Below are 21,181 nucleotides of genomic sequence, written 5' to 3' on the forward strand. Positions count from 1 at the left end.
CCAACTCTAAATTCTAAGATTTCTTGTATTTTAATTTCAAGTGCTGCTGATGGCTTTTGCTTTTACGTTAGTCATGTAGAGGTGTATTAGTCACGACCAATTCAAATGAAAGCCATTACTCATACCTCAAAATATGTCTCTTCCATGGGCCTGGTGCAACTGTGAGATTATAGGGTTTGGAGGTGAAACATTTGATTTCATCTTGTCCAATTCCCTGACTTCATAGATGAGGAAATTTGGATCTAGGGAGGTTAAAGTGACTAAAAGTTCACATAGGTATGAACATACAAAGTCAAGGTTTGAACTCAGATTTTCCTAGTGCAAATTTAGTGCTTGCTAACATGGCTGTCAGAAAAGCTTTCACAGAGAATTCTGTGAAATTCATCCTAGAACTTTAAGAACTAGATAAGGACTCTGAAGGAAACCAAAGTCCAGAGAAACTTTTGACTGCCAGTACAAAAATTTTTTTCCCAATAGATGACATTTTCTTTCAAGGTGGTTCACGAGTCATATATGTCTTCTCTGTTCTGTGATCTTTATAATGGATTGCAAATAATCTCATTAAGTGTCTATTTCTACCTAAGACAATGGTGACACAACCCAATGTTATTCTGGGTCTTGGGCATCGTTCATCTGAAACCTTTGCAATCGATAAGGTCACAAGGTACCACTACTCTCAAAGAGAGTAAAACAGTGCTAACCATTCATTTAGACATGATCACACAGGACATCATAAAACAGAGCTAAGAACAGTCTTCAAATCCACTAGAGGCTGAATTCCATTATAATAAATACTATTTTGATAAAATTCTTTGTGACAAAATCCTAGACTACTGCTGATGTTTATAGTCTTTATTCAAGTAGTGTATAGTAAAACATTTTAACCAAAAACCCATGATTGGTCCTTCGGAATTTACTGATTGTAATTCCAAGGGACCAAGGCTCTAAGGCCAAAGTTATAATTTTCTTTAGAAGGCCATTTCAAATCCATATGCATAAGTTATATACTAAGTCCAGCCCAAACCACAAGGTTCTCTCTATTAAGCTTGGGAGAACATTGAAAGTCTCCCTTCCACCCTTATGTCTTCCACAGATGAAATTCTAAGCATGTATCCATCAGGACAACATAAACAAGATCACTGAAGACACTCCATAGGGCAATGAAAAAATAGCATAACTGTTTATTTTTATACCATTCACAATGCTAGACAACACTAAACCTTGCCTGAGGTGGCACATATACCAATCAACCCATAGGTCTAAAGCCTCAGAAACAATCCATACAGATATTGCTTTGAAAACCCTATATACCTGCCCTCACTCAGTTTCAAGAATGCAGCAAAGGTCACAGGGCAGTTCTAAAACATTGCTCATGTCTTATTTCCTGATTTTGCAAAGTTACCGTATTGGTACCAATATTGGCTTAACTCTGTCCTCCTTCTACTTCTCACCCCACTAAAAATTTGGTTTGTAGGAAACCTTAATGCCACCTAAAGTCATACATTACAGAAATCAGGAAGAGGATGACAGTGAAAGTGACAAAGAGCAGTGAGGATAAAATGAATTAAAAAAAAAAAACCAAAACACAACTTTATTTGAATTGAAAGAAATGTTTTAAAAGCCTTTCACAGTAAATGGATTTTTAAGGAACTTTTAATATTATTTTTCAGTGTAGACATTCTTCCCTCCCACCCCCCGCCTTCCAAAGAGATGTCAATTTAAGAGTATAGCCTATATATGGACCAATACGGTAATAGATTGAAAGCAGATCTAGCAACCAAAGGGAATCAGTTTTCTAAGATTTCTCCCACCCTCAAAACCCCCAGCAATTATATTTCCCAAGTCACTTTTGTATCACACTTGATTCAAATACAGTGACATTTTACATGGCAATCTCTTTGCATGAGGAGAAAAGATAGAAAATATAGGGGTCAGAGAGGACCCTAATAAGCAAATATGGGACAAAGAAGGCTATGTCATTGCCAGGCACAAGAAGGCTTTCTTTGATGCCAGGAAGGCGGAAATAGCATTTCTACTCTAAGCTGGGCTTAGGCCTTCAGACATCTTTTTGATCCTTCCCACGGGGTACACCAATCTAAAGTTCATTAATAAGCAGAGCACTGCTCACCACCTCCCCCCCACCCCAATCCTCTCTCTAAAAGAGGAGGGAGGGAAGGACAGGGAACTCAAACCAATCACATTTTAAGTCTAAATGAGGGTATTTTCAAAAATACTCATTACAGTTGGGTTGGGTAAATCCTACCAGGAAGAAGATAAGGGATGTGCACTGTAGGACATGAAAATGTGGACTGCCAGCCTCTGCTTTTGGATATCATGGACTATAAGAATGAAGTTCACCACCTCTTCTGTACTGAACTTAAATCTTATTTTTCTGACAGCTGAACCTTTCAAACTGCACTGATAGTAAAAATTGTCTTCAAGGGCTGACCTGTCTTCTTTCATCTAGCTGGCCTGGGCTACATATGAAAGAAAGAAGAGAGGTATCAATGTCCCTATACTAAGGCTGAACAAAGTACCAAGAGGAACTGAAGCCACATTTTATTTCATTTGGAAGTGTTAGAATCCAATAGTTTTTGGGGTGTTACTGTTAACTCTTATCTTAAAAGCAACTCACACTGCTGGCCCAAATAAGGGTTATTTTGCAGAAATACAAGTTAATCTTCCTGTGGTGACTTGTTTTGGAAACCTATCCCATCCCTCTTCTTCAGTGGTAGTTTCTTTATTCAGTACAAAGGCAGGTATTGCAAGGCTAAGGATGGCCCAGGAGCCTGCTTCTTAGAGGAAGGCACTCAATGAGACCGCTCTCTAATCTTTGGTAAGCTAACAAACCAAAGAAGACACTTGCAAGAGGATAAGGGAAAAAAACACCTTCCAGACATGGTAAGGGTAGTCTTCCCTAACAGTAACAAGGTCCAGTCTGTACATTCTCAGTAACATCTTGACTACCCATCACCTCACTCAACTATTCAAGTAAATTTTATTTGGTCACCCAAATTTTCAGTTCTTCAAAATCAAAATGGTTTCATTCAGACAATTAAAGTCCAACAAGATAAATGCCTCTGGAGCTTAAATCAGCAAAACTATCAATTACTTTCAGCAAGAAATGAACAACTTCATGGGGGAAGTTGTGGTGAGGAACTTTAAACAGAAAGAAATGCATGATTATCACAGACAAATCATAACAGTACCGGGGTTGCTGAAATAAGGGGAAAAGGGTCCTTTCCCATTATCCTAGGGTTTGATTCGTTTGGCCACGAGTTTTATCAGGGCAGAAAATACACTGGTTAGAGAACTTATTTGGAAAACCTATATCAACTGAACACATGACAAAAGAGTTATGGACTAGCTAGGCACAGAAGGCTCTCTTTCTAGCATCCAGGACATTAAAGGCCACAGCTCAGAGCAGTTCTGCTCTTAAATCAATAAGCTAAGAGGAATAAGACTGCAGCCTCTTAATATTAACGCACACTTTATTATATTAAAACCAGGCAATGGTCTGACAATAAAAAGGCTGCTTATGGAATACTGTTATGTTAAACTTTAATTACAGAGGATATGAAATCCTTACAACGAATATTTTCCCCAAAAATTTTAATGGAAACAATTCTATTTTCTGACTTGACAGCTGCTGCTTTAAAATGTGGATTTTACACAAATACTGAATTTAAAAAAAAAGCCCTCAGGACACAATAAATTGTTTTTATTTAAGCTTGCATCCACATCGCAGCAGCTAGTGGTCCAAGACAGTGAATCAGAAAAGGCAGTGATTTGCCAGGGAGTTCTGCCAGCCAAATTCTGGGATCTACCACGCACCCAGGTTTTTCCCCTTTCAATCTTTGTTGAAGAGCTTGAAAGAAGGAAGTGCCAAAACCTAAATCTGTACCAAATACAAATCGAAGGTTTTGTTCCCACCATTGAATTCCAAACCTGTTATTAAGCTATGGCAAAAAGAGCAACCCAAGTGAGTGCAATGCTTGTCAAGTCACATTTCTTCAATTTTCAAAGACAAGTCCAATTCTTTCAACTGGAGTGTGTGCTTAGGGAGTCTTTAGGCAGCCCTTCCTTTTAACTACTAAAACCTTTGCTAAGCTGGCAGATCTGAGCAATCCTGGGAAATTACTGCTCTTGTCACTGTATCAAAAGCTGAGCTAAAAACACTGCCCATTGCCAGTGCCCTGGCAAGGCAGGGCTGGTAGAGGGGCTGATCTAGGTTTGCAAACAGTTTAGATATTCATTTCCCAGGCTGGTGAAGATTAAATGCAGTTCCGAAAATAAGAAGCAAAGGGAGTCAGGGATTTCTTCCAACCCTACCTGGGTTGGCTACTGGCCAGAAGCGAAGAAGTATCACTGAAATGGGGAGATTAGTTTTAGGAAGGAGGGAAGAGCAGCACCCCGTGATGAAGGTGGGGGAAGAGAAGACACTGAAAGAACCCTGAATCCCTCACCAAAGGCCCATGTAAGAGAGGGTGGATGAGTGGGTGGGAGAGGGATACAATCTATTTGTTGGCCAAAGGTTGTGGGGAAGTAAAATGGCTTGTTGGGGCACCATTTAAAATGGAGGGGATTTAATAATAAAAATAAAGACACCAGCATTCTCAGCCTTTACTAGAGCCAGCACAAAGGGAGGGGTGTCAAGTTAGCACACACCCTCAATAGTAGTCCATTAAACTTCCTGCATCACACTGGAAGTTAAAACCTTTGTGTCTACTTTAATAAATGGCTCAGTGCTGGAACACTATTACAAAGGGGCAGGGGAAGGGGTAGGAGTAGGGTGGTGGAATCCTTGGCCATATAAGCAGCAAGGTGATTGTGTGATATATTTTTTCACAGTTGAGTTAGATGTGCCACACTGGTTATGACAGTAATAAATTTAAATAGACTTTCTTGATACCAGAAGTTCAACTAAGTGGACAGTGGTTACACATGACAAGATTATTTGTTATAGCACAACTTATATTTCAAATGAAAAAATTAGTATCATTTACAGTATCTTAAGATAAATCGCTTTTGAATGGGAACTTCCTTTCCAGTACTTTGAGGTCTACAAGATGCATCTAGAAAATTTACTACTGTGGAAAATGAAGACAGCTTAAAACTGAATAAAGGGGGAAGATTTTTTTTTTTTTTGATTAATTGCTGTAACATTGTCCTTCAGGCGGCTGAGGAAGCTTCATATTTTCTTTAGACATCATTAGACGTCGAAGCTCTTGCAGAACCACTTTGATGCTATATGAATTCTGCCATTTTGCTAGCACGGATATGGCTCTTGGGTCCACCTAAAAAAAGAGTTCAAAATAATTAATCAATTCATTGAGCTCTGGAACCTCTCATGTATGTCAGTGTTTAGGATTTCAGATGCCATGAGCAATAATTCTAAGAAAAATACACTTTTCACCTTTCTCTTCCAAATGTATCTTCTGATACCACAATACTAATTTTAACTCTCACGCAATTTAATATGACAGGCAAAAAATCTCACCAGATTTTAGGGTATTGGGTCTGGGACAATGTAGGTAGTAGTTCTTTTTTATATTTTGCCCTGGCCCAATCACATCTTGAATATTATGCTCAATGTGGGAGGCTGGATTTTAGGAAGGTCACTGACAAACTGGAATCTGTCCAGAAGAGGGGAGCCAGAATAGAGACTAGAAACTAAATCATAAGATATCTGCTTGAAGAAACTGTGGATGTATTTAGCCCGCAGTGGTGATTTGGGGATGAGAATATGGATAGAGACAGGGGGAATAAGATATGGTTGCTATGCTATATATATCTGAGGGAGAGAAAATCACAGATTAATGGATCAATGTTCTTTTAACTAACATTCTTGCTGTTTTAGTAAATGCATGTTCTAAGAGCTAATTAAGTCTATTTATTGAAATTTATTGATATATACCTGTCTCCAAATATATGAAGGGTTGCCAAGTAAAAGAAAAAAGATTAGATTTTGCTTGGCCTTAAGAGGACAGAACCAGGACCAATAGGTTAGATGCTACAAGGTGGTAGATTTTAGATAAATGTAAGAAAAATTTCCCAACAATCAGAGCTATCCCAAAGTGGAATGGGCCACCTCAGGAGGGAGAGAGTTCATTTTCTCTGCTGGTCTTTTCAAGAAGAATTTGAATGACTGATCGCAGGAACAGAATGACCAGATGGACCTGCTGGTGCCTTTTCTGTCTCAGAAATTCTTCTCAGAGAAAGTGGTAGCCCTGGTCCTATTATTTTCTTCATTTTCACCTTATTGCTCCTGAAACTGACATTACCAAAGAGAAGGAAACGGTAAGGGAACCTTTGAGTTGCCTCTTATTTTTGCTTAATTTGGAGACATGGTTCTCAGCTGGGAAGGTTTTTAATTGTTATAATGGGAAATGTAAAGAAATGATCCAAGGTGGGAGGAAGAGGGGTTCTCAAAGCCAAACCTCTGACCAAACTACATGAGCTACTATTTTTCCCCAATAGACCTTTACTCTAGAATTATTGGGTTGGTGGTCCCTTTCTTTCTATTAATGCCACTGGTCTTTTTTGCCTATGGCAATTTTTAACAATGACTTTAATAAAATCCTTATCTTCTGTTTTAGATACTAAATATTGATTTTAAGTCAAAAAAGCAATAAGGGCTAGGCAATTGGAATTAAGTGACTTGCCCAGGGTCACACAGCTAGGAAGTGTCTGAGGCCGGATTTGAACCTAGGTTCTTCCAACTCCAGGCCTGGCACTCTATCCACTGTGCTACTTAACTGCCCTTAACAGTGCCTTTTAAAAAGCCCTTCTGGTCTTTTAGCTGTTATGTGTATCTATCTGTCCAGGTTCATTCATTACCATTATGTTCAATGCTGGGAAACATACCAAGATAAGTAAAAAAACAGTACTGACCCTAATGAAACTTATAATCAAGCAGAGAAATAAATGCCAGAGCCTGGGGCTACAGAGATATAGTTATAAAACCATGATTTTAAAATATTGCCTCAACTTAAGAGACAACAGTTTACATCTATATAAGAGTTGTGCACAACAAATCTGTGGGAGTAGCACAAGTAGCATTGCCCGGTGTTACAGAGCATTAGACCATAGATTTAGGATTGGAAGGAACTTTTGAGGTTACTTAGTCCAACCTCCTTATTTCACACACAGAAAAATTGCACAAGCTTTAGGAACTGAGGCTTAGAGAAGGGAAGCAACTTGTCCAATGTCACAACAATAATAAACATTTATCAAGTATTTACTAGGTGTAAAGCATCCTGGATCCAAAGGCAAGAACAAAAAAATTAAGAGTTGTCGAGATGGGGTTTGAATCAAGGTCTTCTGACTCCAGGTTCAGTATCCTTTCCACTATACTTTGCCTTTCATATTAATACCCAAAGGGCTACTGCACAGAAAGAACACAGGAGACACAAAGGAATGGTTATAAACTCTAATATCATTGCTCTTCTCCAAATGCATGTACTCTGGAAGCACAGGGTAGATAGTTGAGATAGAAAATAGCCAGCATGATTTACCTTTGTATCTCTTTCGCTTAAGAAATGTTTGAATGACTAGGGATTATGGACTCAGGCTTACAGATACCTCCCAATGTGGATAATCAACATAGTTTTTCTTTATAAATGATGATCTTTACAATTAAAAAAAATCTCAAAGATCTTTTTTTAAAATCCTGATGATTAAAATTATCTTTTCAAGTTAATACTATATAACTCTTATTCTAGAAGAATACAATTGAAGATAAGAGGGAAAAACACAACTTACCACTCCATTAGAACTATTTACTCCATTCATATTAATTTTTGTTACAAATCTTACAAATGGGGGGGCTTCTGGATATTTAGGTCCACACTCTATTTTAAGGCTGTATATTCGGTTTTCATAAATTGTCTAGAAAAAGAAAGGGGCATATAGACAGTCAACAATCAATTTTGGATCATGATAGTAAACATCTTAGAACATAACACATTCAGTGAACACAGCACTTAAAATAATACTTTTGATTGTGAATCAAATATACTTGTTTCAAATTAATTAGGTTATCACTATTTTAGCACCAGAAAAATAATTCCCTATTTGACATAATAGAAGCAACTAGTCCTCGACCTGGTATATAGGAATCCTAGAACTTTTACTAAACAAATTTCAGAAAAAGGAATAGCAATCCAATCATGTATGTACCAACCAGGTAAGGTGGGTCTTTTAGTACTTCCATTCTGAAGATCTGATATACTACCTCACTGTGTGACTTTGGGCAGATCACTTCCCTTCTCTGGCTTAATTATCTGTAAAACATGAGAGTGGAGGACAGGGGGAGTTGGACTAGATTCATTCATTCACTAATGCTCTCTAAGGTTTGAGGTCCTTTTTTAGTGATAATCATCTATATTCTCCACTTAGAGGAGACAAACATTTAACAGCTGAATTGAGTATTGGATGTAGAGTTGGAAAAACTGAGTTCAAATTTGGGTTCTGTGTGACTGTGGGGGAAAAGCATCTCTCTCAGCCTCAGTTTCTTCATCTGTAAAATGAAGGGTCTGGACTTAAAAACTACCAAGTTCACTTCCAGCTTCTAAATCCTAATAATGTCCAGTTAATAGCTTTAGAGTTATCTGGTGGCTTCCTTTGCCAACAGTGACACCTAGTGCCCAGACAGATTAAGCAATCAACTACATAGACACACAACCCAAATACATACTTTGCTTAGATAAGAATACACCTTAGAACCTTTGAAATAGAGCACAAGACATATGAAAGCCTCTAAAAACTGTAATCTTTGTCTACCAATGAAAATAAATGACTCTTAAAATTTAGTAGGTACTTCAAAGTATGTACAAAAACCTGACCTATATATATCAAGAAGTTATTTTTTAAGACTAGAGATAATAGAGAATTATAATTTTTTTTTTTTGCAAAAAAAAAAAAAAGGGGGGGGGAAGGGGGAGGGTCAGAGACAACAAAACTAAGGATAAAAGCAACTTAGGTTTGTGTAGTACAAGGCAAACCAGATCAAGGAGTCAGGAGACCTGAGTCTAGTCCCAGCTTGTCAACTTTCTGAGACCTTGGCCAAGTCCATTCATGTCTCTGGGCCCTCAGTTTCCTCTTTTTAAAATAAGAGAATGGTACATGAATATCATGGAACACTCTTGTACTGCAAGAAATGACAAAGGCACGGCCTCAAAGAAACCTGGGCCAACTTGTATGAACTAATGCAGAGAGAACTAGTATAATTTATTCAATAAGAGAACATTATGAAGTGAAAAAATTCTGAAAGACTAATGCAGTGACCAACCATGATTCCAGAGGACTGATGATGAAGCATGTGACCTCATACCCTTGGACAGAGAAGCAACAAACCCGAGTTACAAAAATACATATTTTTGGACATGGATATGGGAAATTGTTTTGTTTGCATACATGTATTTGTTTACAAGGGTTTTGTTTTCCTTTTCTTTTTTCTAATTGCAGGGGCTGGAATGGGGTGAGACTGAGAAGGGAGAGCAGGAATAAGGTACTACTTCCCCCCAAAAGAAGAGTTATAGGGAAGCTTTGAGCTACATATGGAATTTGTTAAATATTTTAAAAGAAAATCAAGCTGTACATAAAAGAGATGTAGTTTCATGTATAGTCTTTTCAGGTCTATTATTTTTATGGAAATATTCTTTTTATTTGGTATTTAAATTCAGAATAAAATAAAATTTAATAAATTTCTTACCTTCTGTCTTAGAAGCAATACAGTGCATTGGTTCCAAGGCAGAAGACCAGTAAGGGATAGGCAATGGGGTTAAATTACGTGCCTAAGGTCACATAGCTAGGAAGTATCTTGAGGCCAGATTTAAACCCAAGACCTTCTGTCCCTAGGTCTGGCTTTCTAACCCCTGAGCCACTTATCTGCCCCTAAAATAAATTAATTTTTAAAGCAAATAAGGGCAAGATCAGATGATCTATATATAAGTCCCTTCTATATCTAAAAAAGTGACTCTAATTTTCCTTGATGTGGAAAAAACACTGGTAATCTGTCACCAGCTATATTTAACAAAAGTTGTCAAAATATCAAGCCAGCAATCCAAAAAAAGAATAAGAAAATCTAGCTTAAGTTTTGATGTGTTTCATTCTATAAGGAAAATTTACTAGGTCCCAATATTATCAATGGAAATGAGGAGCAATCTGGGTTTCCACTTTCCTAGGAATTCAACCAGTTTCATGATTTAGAAATGGCTGCGTTGTACCACTACTCAGTATCAGAAGCAGTGTTTGTGTATCCAGCATCAAGTGCAGAAATCATGTTTTTGTTGGACAAAAATGTGGTTGAATTCTCCATAAATTCATCTTTTGCTTAATGCTGGACAGAACACCCTGGGACCTAAAAGTCAAGAAGAGAAAGAGGTGGAAGGAGAAGAATTATTGACAATCTGATTCCAAAAAGAAAATGCTGAGAAAAAATGACAGCCAGAGTCAAAGTGTTATTTTTATGAAGAGACTGAAAAATCAAGGGATGAGATATTTGAAACAGCTCTCATATGTATAAAATGAAAGCTAAAATTAATAAGGCCAATATTAGAGAAAGTTTTGGGGTTTTCTTTATGAGCATGATGGGAATTCAAATTCTGAAATAAATACAAGTACCCTCTAAATGAACCAATGGAACATTTTGCTTCAAAACAATGTATGTAAATTTTTGAGTTGTATTTAAATAGTTGGGGATGAAAACAAACTTATAGAGCCAACTTATTTGTGAAAACATCCTATTGCAATTGATTTAGTAACTAGAAAACATCCTATTGCAACTAGTTGGAAACTAGCAGAGGTGTCTTTAGGAAGCTATTTTCAGCCATTGGGTTATGATAAAAAAGATATCTATCTATCTATCTATCTATCTATCTATCTATCTATCTATCTATCTATCTATCTATCTATCTATCTATCTATCTATCTATCTATCTATCTATCTGTCGATACCATGCTGTGGCCAGTCAGATGCCTGCTAGTATTCTGTAAGCAGGCTATTTGGGATTTGAAAGAATTTTCTTCTGAGGAAAATGGCAGTAAGAGGCAATGTCTTAGGGAAAAAGGAGGATAACCAAGTGGTCTACACTTACTCCTTAACAGTGATGATAACTTAATATTATATGCAGGCAACACGAGTCAAGCATTATTTTTAAAAAAATTTCTTAACTCACAAAAATATTTGCAATCAAGTATTCCCTGTAAGACCATAATATCTCCAAAAGCAAAGTGAGTGATTTTACATAGAAGTCACATGTGATACAATGACCACCAAATGATCAAAATTATAAATAACTTAAAAGGCAATGGAAAGATTAATGGTGGATACCTACTAAGCCAAATGTAGCATAATAACCAGAAAAGGATAATGTGACAAGAATGAGAGAAAATAGATTAATGTTTCTGATATGAGGCATAGATACTACCTACATGATGAAATCAGAGATCTACAAAAGTTAAAACTGACTCACAAATCAGAGGCTATTACTTTAATCCCAAGCATTAAATGTACAAATCACCTCTATTCAATATGTATGCCATTAATCAAACAATGAAGTCATTAACGGTTATATGAGTGGGACAGTTATACCATCTTATATTCCACAGCGTCATCTCATTTGCCCCTCACCAAAACTACAGAAATAGGTACACCAGGGATTATCACCATTTTATATTAGGAAAAATAAGGATCAGGACTTGTTTCAAGTTACACAGCTGATTAGTGGCAGATTTTAGAATTAGAGCCCACATCTTGCCAGCACACCAACACATGTAACATTACAATAAAAACATTGCTAGCAATAAATAATAAATTCCTTGAAGTCAAAGTTCAAATCTCATTTATTTCTATATTACCTATGTTCCCTGTACATAATTAGCTAATTAATAGCACTTAAATGACTTGATGCTTGAAACAAAATGTTATTTAGGTTTTAATTAATTCATTTGTTGACTTTACATAAGGGTAGCACTCTTCTGGGTAACTTTCTGATGGTAACAAATGAAAAAGTAAATATAAATAAAGCTAGCTTTCTATTATAAACTATGTGATAGTCATTCAGAAATGACAGAATTTTCTCATATACCCAGTAACTACAAAATGACAAACATAATTGGAAAAAGACATCAAGTGCTTAAAAAAAAAAATCTTGCCGGTGCCTCAAAAATTTTTATTATATCCATCTGTTGATAAGCATTTTTACCCAAGATATAGCTGAGATTTAATCACCTTGAAATTCGCTGCTTATACTACCAAGCAAATCAAACTGGACAATTAAACAAGAGAACTGATAGTAAATACATTTTCTTATCACTTAAGGATTAGCCACATTGAAATAGTATTGTATATATAAAGTCAGAGTGGTTTTTAAAAAATCCCATTTAGAAAATCACACTACTGGTGAACTTTCTTTAACAAGGTTAAGATTTTTATAATGAGGCAAGGTAAATTTTAAGTTACTGCTTGAAGCTTACTCTTGGAGGTCCAATAATCATTCCTGTCCATCTTGTAAGTGTCATATCTTCATCATCTTCAAGACCCCAGCTAACTGTTCCATCTCCTACTCCTTTCTGACCTTCTTCAAGTTCTTCCAACAGCCGGAAATTTCGAGGGACTTTTACTCCTAAAATGAATGAAAAAGAATATATCATCAATGCCATCACCAATTCTGAGATTGAATGTTTGTTTCTCTTGAGTTTTTCTTGAGAGAAAAGAAATGAAATGCCTTTGTGAACTTTACTTTTGAGTGCTCTAATTCATGAAAAAATTCTTACTAAACACAATATATTTGAACCGTCAGGAAGATGGAGTAGACAATTTACTAGGGACTTCAGGTAAGGATATTAAGCTAGTATAACAGAAATGACTTGAGGGACCCTAATCAAAACTGTAATCCAATCTGTTTGCATTTGTGACAAGATGACACTAAAGCACTGAAAAAAGCTGATTCTAGCATAAAGGCCACAGGTTTCCTGTCCCTTACATTAGATAGTTCCTCTGATATTCTACATGCCAGGGTCTTTTTCAGCTGATACTCTCTGAAACATTTATAAAAACGTGAGTTAATAGGAATACTTAGTTTTTGAACAGTTGGATACAGAATCAATTAGAGAAGTAATGATTGCATTTTTATCATCTTCTCTAGTCTAAAAAAAAAAAGGTGTAAGAATTGCAAACATACTCTGCTGTTCTAACAAAACTCTCCTTGTTTAGGATGAAAGGGAATGTGTGACTGATGTTAAAGCTTGCTATCTGGGTCTAATGTTTATCAGCCATGGCCAAAACATAAAATTGCAATGCAAAGCCCAAGGATGTTCTTAGCAGTAATTTATATAGGGGTTAAGAGTTATGTAAGATCATATTGAACAGGTATTTCAGTTGATTCTTAGGAACAAATCCAATGGGTGGAGATGGAAGGAGGTCAACACGGTCATGTTGAAGGCAAGAGAGGCAAAGGTGAACAATCCTGGGGTTAGGAAAAGGTAGCATGAAAATAGAAAATAAGCAGTCTTTTTTTTTGGGGGGGGGGGCTGGAACAGTTATGTGAATAAGCATCATGAGATAAGGCTAGAAAGAAGGTTTAAAGTTGGATTATAGCCAGAGTTTCTTAACCTGGCATGGGTGAATTTGTTTTTAAACAATATTTTGACAACCATTTCAATAACTGGCTTCCCTTGTAATCCTATGGATTTTGTTTTATGCTTTTAAAAACATCGTAGTAGGGTCCTTACATTTGCTTTTCCAGTGATCTGAGGTTAACCATGGGGGTTGGATGGGGGAGGGGAATGGATTTAAGTGAAGCAGAGTTGCACAGTCAGCAGCCTCAATGTCTCTTTCATAGTCATTCAAACAAAAGCCAGGATGACTGGCAATGGCCTGGGATGCAATGAATGATGCTGGTGTCTTCAGTGTCTTGATAAACTCTAAGCCTTCCCATAACACTTGCTTTCACCTCCTTCATGGCCAACTGTTCTCACTTGCTCCTCCCTCTAGAGGGAAGCTTTCACACACTTGGGACAGATGGCCTAACACACCAGGGGGTTTGTGGCCCTTTGGTTATTTTCAGACTGATCTAGCCCTCTGATGAGTGATTTACCAGGGTCGGGTCACTGTGGGTGCTACAGTTTCTTAGAGTCATAAGTGAAAGCAGAGTGCCAGGTGGACACCAAAAGTAAGTGAGCAGCCCTGAAAAGGGTTAGGCAAGCCCTCACACCAGAGGTGCTTGTCCTGAATGACCATATACCTTGAAAGAATATAGTACTATAAAATAATGGACAACATATTTAATTATTGCTGTATTTAATGTTGGTAATCTCTTACTGTGTCTTTTTTTTTGTTTTCTTACTGTCTTTAATGTAACACTTAAACTTTATTATATTTATGTACAAGAAAATCATGCTATATGCAGGGTCAGCAAGTGTCTGATTATATCTGCAGTTTCAGCCATCCGTGATAAGTCTTAGGATTTATCCCCTTGCAAATACAGGGGCCCTAGTGTATTGTGAGAAGGGGTCCATAGGCTTTACCAGGCCTATGGTATTCAAGAATTCCATGAGACTAAAAAGTTTATCTAGTTGTAAATAATGGAGAGCCACTGAAGGGATGTGAACTGAGGAGTGACTAATGAAAACGGTACATTAGCAAGTGTAACTGGGCAAGCATTGAGAATGACAGGCTCAGAGAGGGGAGAAACTAGAAACAGGGAGAGCAGTTAGGAGTTAAGTGCAGTAGTCTAGGCAAGAGTCAATAACTAGGGTGCTGAGAGTGGAAAGGAAATGATGAGTTTTGAGCCTGGGTGATTGGGAGGATAGTATTACCCCCCCAAAAAAAAAATTTTAGTCAAACTTCCTCTTGAGGAAATTGAAGTGCCTTGCCCAAGAACTTGTGAATTTCTTCCTTCTTTAATTCAATGCTATTTTGGATCTTTTCTGGGCATCTGCAACTTGTATTTGTTATTTGTTTCCACCCCCTACTAGACTGGAAGTTCCTTAAGGAGCTTTTCATTTGTATATACCCAGGACTAGCACAGCACCTGGCCACTAAATGCATGTTGACTTGAATAAAAATGCCAATCAACCTATGGAACATAGGTGTCTGGATATACCACTAACACCTTAAATTCAACTTTTCCAAAACTGAACTCATCATCTTTCTCTCTCAATCTTACACTCTAGTTGAAGCATAGCACAGGGAGCAAAGCAGTATGCAAGATGGCTAGATAGAAGTGGAAGCTAGATTATGCAGGGCCTTGAATGCTGGGCTAAGGAATCTATTTGAAAGGCAATGGAGAGCCACTTCAGGGTTTTTGAACAGAAGAATGATGTGCTCATTAAGAAGCCTGACTAGATGGTTATTCTCAGGTCCCTTCCAACTCTCCTCAAATTCTGTGATTCTGTAACCAGTCTAGAGGAGAGTTGATAATCAGGGCCTATATAGGGTAATAACAATTGGATATATATAAGAAATACTAACTACCCACTTGAGAGAAAATCTATAGGTCTAACTGTTTTTCCTCTCAGACCCTAGGCACTGCCTAATTATTAATACACCTAGGTTGCCTAGACTTTGTTATTTACTCTACTACCACACCACCTTTCCATCTGCTTTTTTACCTGAAAACTCATTTATGTGCTATACCTTTCTGAATCAGAAGTGAGCTCCTGAAGAGCAGGGACTATACTTGCTTTTCCATTTGTGTCCCTAGCATTTAGCAAATAGTAAGTGCTTAATTTAGACCTTCCTGTCTTTCTCCCACCCCAGGCATTAAATTGTGTTTACTCTTTTAGAAAAAAAATTTTTAGGATGGGGGATGGAGACTGGCAAATAGGAAAAATTATACTTTTGAGGGCAGAGACTTTTACTTCTGTACATTTGAAGCTTGGTGTGGTTAAAACAAAAAGCACCGAACTAGGTAGGGTACTTAGCTTTAGCTCTGTCATAGAAAAGATGTGTGATTTTGGCAAAGGCACTTTACTTTTCTGGGATTCATTTCCTTCCATTTTAAAAATGAAAGTTAGAAAGTACCCAGATAGAAACAAATGAGGAAAAGTTTTATAATAAATTTCTCTGTTAAAGGTCTCATTTCTCAAATAAATAAGAAAACTATGTCAAATTTATAGAATACAAGTTATTTCCCAATTGACAAATGGTCAAAGGATATGAACAAGCAGTTTTTAGATGAAGAAATCAAAGCTATCAATAATCATATGAAAAAATGGTCCAAATTGCTCTTAATTAGAAATGCAAATTAAAACAACTCTGAGGTAACAGAGTAAATGTTGGAGAGGTGTGGCAAAATTGGGACACTATTGCATTGTTGGTGGAGCTGTGAACTGATCCAACCATTCTGGAGGGCAATTTGAATTATACCCAAAGGGCTATAAAACGGTACATACTTTTTGATCCAGTAATACCACTTCTAAGTTTGTATCCCAAAGAGATTTTAAAATAAAGTATGAGGGGGAAGAGGGAAGAGAAGGACTTACTTGCACAAAAATATTTATAGCAGCCCTTTTTGTGGTGACAAAGAATTGGAAATTAAGGGAATGTCCATCAATTGGGGAATGACTGAATAAATTGTAGTATATGATGGTGACAGAATATTATTGCACAGTTAAGAAATGAAGAAGAAGATGATTTCAGGAAGAGTTGGTTCTACATGAACTGATACAGAATGAAATAAGCAGAATCAGAAGAATATTGCACACAGTAACAGCAATATTGTGGGATGACCAACTTTAACAAACTTAGCTATAAGGATCTAGGACAATTCTGAGGAGCTTATGACAAAGAATGCTATCTGCCTCCAGAGAAAGAATTGTTGGAGTTTCGGGAATGCAGATCAAAGCACACTATTTTTCACTTTAGTTTATGTGGGTTTTAATTTTGGGAGCTTGGTTTTTTAGAATTATCCTCTTACAAAAATGAAGACCATGGAAATATGTTTTGCATGATAATACATGCATAACCTAGATATCTGGGAGAGGGGAGGGAAGAAGACAATTTAGATCTTATAACTTGAGAAAACTTATTTGGCAAATTGTTATTACATTTAATTGGTAAAAATATCTTTTTAAAAAAGTTACAAAGTATCTTGAACAGTGAAAATTAAGTGCCCAGAGTTGAAAATGGATTTATTTTCTTCCTAACATAAATATATATATATATATACACACACACACACACACAAAAACAAACAAAAAAGACAGTGTATTTACTTCTTTAGAATTATCTTGTCTTTCAGAGCATGTGATAAATAGGAAAGATTATACTTTAGGGGGCAGAGAGATCTAAACTTTTGTATGTTGGCACCAGGCTACCTCTATTTGATTACCTTATGGGTCATTAAGTTAAGAACTCCCAAGAGAAATGTGTTCAAAGAGATAAAAAGTAGATCTGGTTTATTATTGGCCAAAATGTGCTATTCAGAGGATAGCATGGTACAAGAGAAAGAACACTAGATCACAAGAGTCAAAACTGAGTTCAAATCACAATTTTGCCACATAATAGTTTTAATTTGCATTTCCCTAATTTAAAAATTTAGAACAGGGGGCAGCTGGGTAGCTCAGTGGACTGAGAGCCAGGCCTAGAGATGGGAGGTCCTAGGTTCAAATCTGACCTCAGACACTTCCTAGCTGTGTGACTCTGGGCAAGTCACTTGACACCCATTGCCTATCCTTACCACTCTTTTGCCTTGGAGCCAATACACAGTATTGACTCCAAGATGGAAGGTAAGGGTTTAAAAAAAAAATTTAGAACAATAGTTCTAAATATAGCTATAGATATAGATCTACTTGTCTCCCCTGTTAGAATGCAAACTCCAGGAAAGTGATGATTGTTGGTTTCATTCTCTGTTTTTTATTCATAGCACCTAGCAAATGTCTAGCACATGGTAGGCACTTAAAAAATACTTGTTGGCTAATGAAAACATATATATTTATAACCAAAAAGAAATGGTTCAGCAAGTAGAAGAACTTGGTTTATTGACTTTTTGGTATGCCAGAAAAAATTCATGTAGGTGTTCAATGATATAAAAACTTCAAAATAGCAATAGCATTACTTTTATGTAGCTTGGGAAAGCATTTACTAATTTTCACAGAAAACCACTTAAAGGTCTAGTTAGCTAAGACCATTGGACTATTTTCACAAGTTTCTAAAACATAAATAACCATTATCAAAATAAAAGTAGGATTATTAGTGCATAGGGCATGGAAAGAACAGCTTATGGGCCTGGCTAAAATAGGCTCTACATGAGTCTGCTATTCACAATTTTGTTTGAGATCGAAGAGGGAGAAAGGTGGAATGGAGGCACACTATGAAACTGACTGATGGCTTGAAAGGTTATGTAATAATCAGAAGATATTCTTATTTTTCTCCTCAAAACATTCTATGAAAAGCACCCTAATACAGAGGAAAACATACAATATTTGAAATATCACTGGTTCTCTCATTTATTAGTTTTGTGACTGTAGGAAATGTGATACAGAGTCAAAAGAATATGAATTTGAATCTGTTTTGCTTTTTACTAAATATATAGGCCTTGGTAAGTGATTCAACCTTTTTGGATGTCAATATTTTAATCGACAAAATTAAAGATTAGTCCAGATGGGCCTTGAGGTCTCTTCTATTTCTAGTCTACATTTTTAAATGTAAATTTAAATGTCATCCTGCAAAATCCCATCAGCCTTGGTACTTAATCTCAGAAACTTCTCATCTAGTTGCATTGCTTTTGGGACTTCTGCTGTGGGGTACCTGTGAATTCTCCTTCCTGCCCTCCCCTTTCAGCTTCCTTTTATGTGTAGTTTTCCCCAATAGATTGTAAGCTCCTTGAGGGCAAGGGCTCTTAGTATAGCATCTGGCACATAGGTGCTTAGTAAATATTTATTAACTAAAATATTTGGGCTCTTTGATTCTCAGGTTCTGATATGTAAAATGAGGCTAAAGTCTACTTTACACTTCCCCCACTAACAGGGCTATTGTAAAGAAAGTGTTTCATAAACTTAATGCACTATGTGGATTTGAGTTATGTGGTGCAACAGAAAGAAGTCTGGACCTGGAAACAGGAAGATTCAAGTTCAAATCTAATATTGGAAATTTATAAATGTATGTGTGACCCTGGGCAAGTCATCCTTGCTCTGCCTCATTTGTAAAAATTGGAATAATAATGACACCTACTTCCCAGGATAATTGTGAGGATAAAAATGAGAAAACATTTGTAAAAAGCTTTGCAAACCTTATATATATATATATATGTGCTGGCTATTATATTAATTCCAAGGATCTAAGATTCATTTCCCTGTTATAAAACCAAGTATGATTCCAGAGACACTCTGGGATAAAGAACCAGAAGACTTGAAGTCCCAGGTCTGGTCAACACTTGCTGTGTGACCCTGGACAAGTCACTTACCAACCTAGGTCTCGACTTCTTTATTTGTAAAATTAAAGGAAGAAATGATCATCTCTAAGGTTCCTTCTAATTTTCTACAATGCTAGGAAAATGTGTGATGAACAAATTGCCAATTAGATGAAGGTAGGTAGGTCCTTCAATGGCTACAATAAGGATCATGTATGGATGGTTTCCTAAGTGTTTTATTAATTTTTAAAATTTATTTCTTTAAGTCATGAAGAAGTTTTATATTAATTTTAAGACTAATTAAAAAGCATGTCTATGTTAAAATAGCTGACAGAAGCCTGCAAATTCCAAATAAAGGTTAATTTGTTATTCATGAATCTAAGAATTAAGTTCTTCCTACAATCAAAGCAGTTTTAAGTAGTTAATTGCCCTTAGTTACCTGGTAGACTGAATTGTAATGTGCTCAAGAACAAGATGCTTAGTACTAGGACCATGGATTTTACATTTATAAAATATAGTTTACACAAGAACCAAGAATTCCAAGTACCTCTCTATTTTTAGATTTTGCTAGATACCATATCATTCTTTTGTCTCATCTCTCCCTACCTTGTATATTTAGCTCAGTGCCTGGCATGAAGTATTTGATAAATGTTTGTTGACTGCTATTTACAAAACATACATATTTTTTGTTTGTAAATATGAAATAAACATTTTAGGAGATGAGGTTTGTTGTTTTTTTTTTTATATCATGATATGCTCAGCACTTAGCACAATGTTTTGCACAAAGCAGTTAGCTTTGTAGGCAAGATGTTAAATACATATCTTCAAAGCAGTCTTCAGGTAATTTAAAAAATGTTTCACCTGTTCCCCAATTTTCACAACCAATACCCAAATTTATCAGTAATATATCCTGTCTTCTTTCAACTAGAAAAATTTTTATTTAGCAACTACTGTATTTCCTGTCCTATGCCAGGTGATGCAAAGGCTACAAAATAAGCATAAAACAGTGACAAGATATGTACACATTAAACACCAAAAGAAGGCAGCATCTGATTATAGAATGGAAGTGAGGAACAGTGAATAAAGTGCTGGATTTATTGACACCGCATACACTTACTAGCTATAAGGCCCTGGGCAAATCAACTTAGCATCTTAATGCCTCAGTTTTCTCATCTGTAAAATGGGAATAAAACCTAGAGCAAATACCTCAGAGGGTTTTTATCTGCTGTTAAATGAGTTGGCAGAAAATAAATGATATAACAGAATAGTCATTACAGAGTGGAAAAGTCTAGGAATCTTCAAATAGGAGGTAAAACTTGAATTAAATCATTAAGGATTGGTCAAACTGGGAGAGAATGGCATTCTAAGCAAGGTTAACAGAAAGAATGTAGAAGGATCTCCTAAGTGCTACAAAATTAGGTCATGATGCCTAGTCTCAGTCTTACCAAGAGATGCACTTTATTCTTTCCATTTAAAGGTGCTCATAGTTTATTGACAATCCGAAAAGTCGTCCTAGGTTTCTTATCCATCATAGTACCTACTTTGGCTTTGGCTCTTCCCTGAAAGCATTTCGGGAGAGTGGAATAGTAGAACTGGTAGACTGGGTGAGAAAATGGACCACTGGCCAACAAAGATTTTATATCCCATTCAGATATGCTCAGCTAAGATTTTCCCAAAGATTCCCTCAAGTCTTTTCCATAGGCCCCAGTCTAAAGCCAGAACCAATCTCTATTGTATGGGTTTTTTTAAAACATTTATTAATATTCATTTTTAACCTGTTTACATGCTTCATACCCCTACTTTCCCCTTCACCCCCCCCCCCC

General features: G+C 36.5%; 1 protein-coding gene across 2 annotated transcripts in view; it reads right to left on the minus strand.

The window, feature by feature from the left end:
• Positions 1 to 1,151: 1,151 nt before the first annotated feature.
• The window catches only part of LOC123237135 (ubiquitin-conjugating enzyme E2 variant 1), a 29,838-nt gene continuing 9,808 nt past the window's right edge, over positions 1,152 to 21,181 (minus strand). Inside the window, exons 2-4 of one of the 2 annotated variants that reach the window (XM_044663825.1) lie at positions 12,481 to 12,629; positions 7,765 to 7,890; positions 1,152 to 5,297 (exon numbers count right to left, since the gene is read on the minus strand). In XM_044663825.1, the coding sequence (XP_044519760.1) occupies positions 5,151 to 5,297; positions 7,765 to 7,890; positions 12,481 to 12,629 (422 nt within the window). In that variant the 3' untranslated portion in view covers positions 1,152 to 5,150. The remainder of the gene's footprint in view (positions 5,298 to 7,764; positions 7,891 to 12,480; positions 12,630 to 21,181) is intronic. The other variant, XM_044663827.1, reaches the window with a different exon arrangement.

The sequence above is a fragment of the Gracilinanus agilis genome, chromosome 2 (assembly GCF_016433145.1).
Source record: "Gracilinanus agilis isolate LMUSP501 chromosome 2, AgileGrace, whole genome shotgun sequence".
NCBI lineage: Eukaryota > Metazoa > Chordata > Mammalia > Didelphimorphia > Didelphidae > Gracilinanus > Gracilinanus agilis.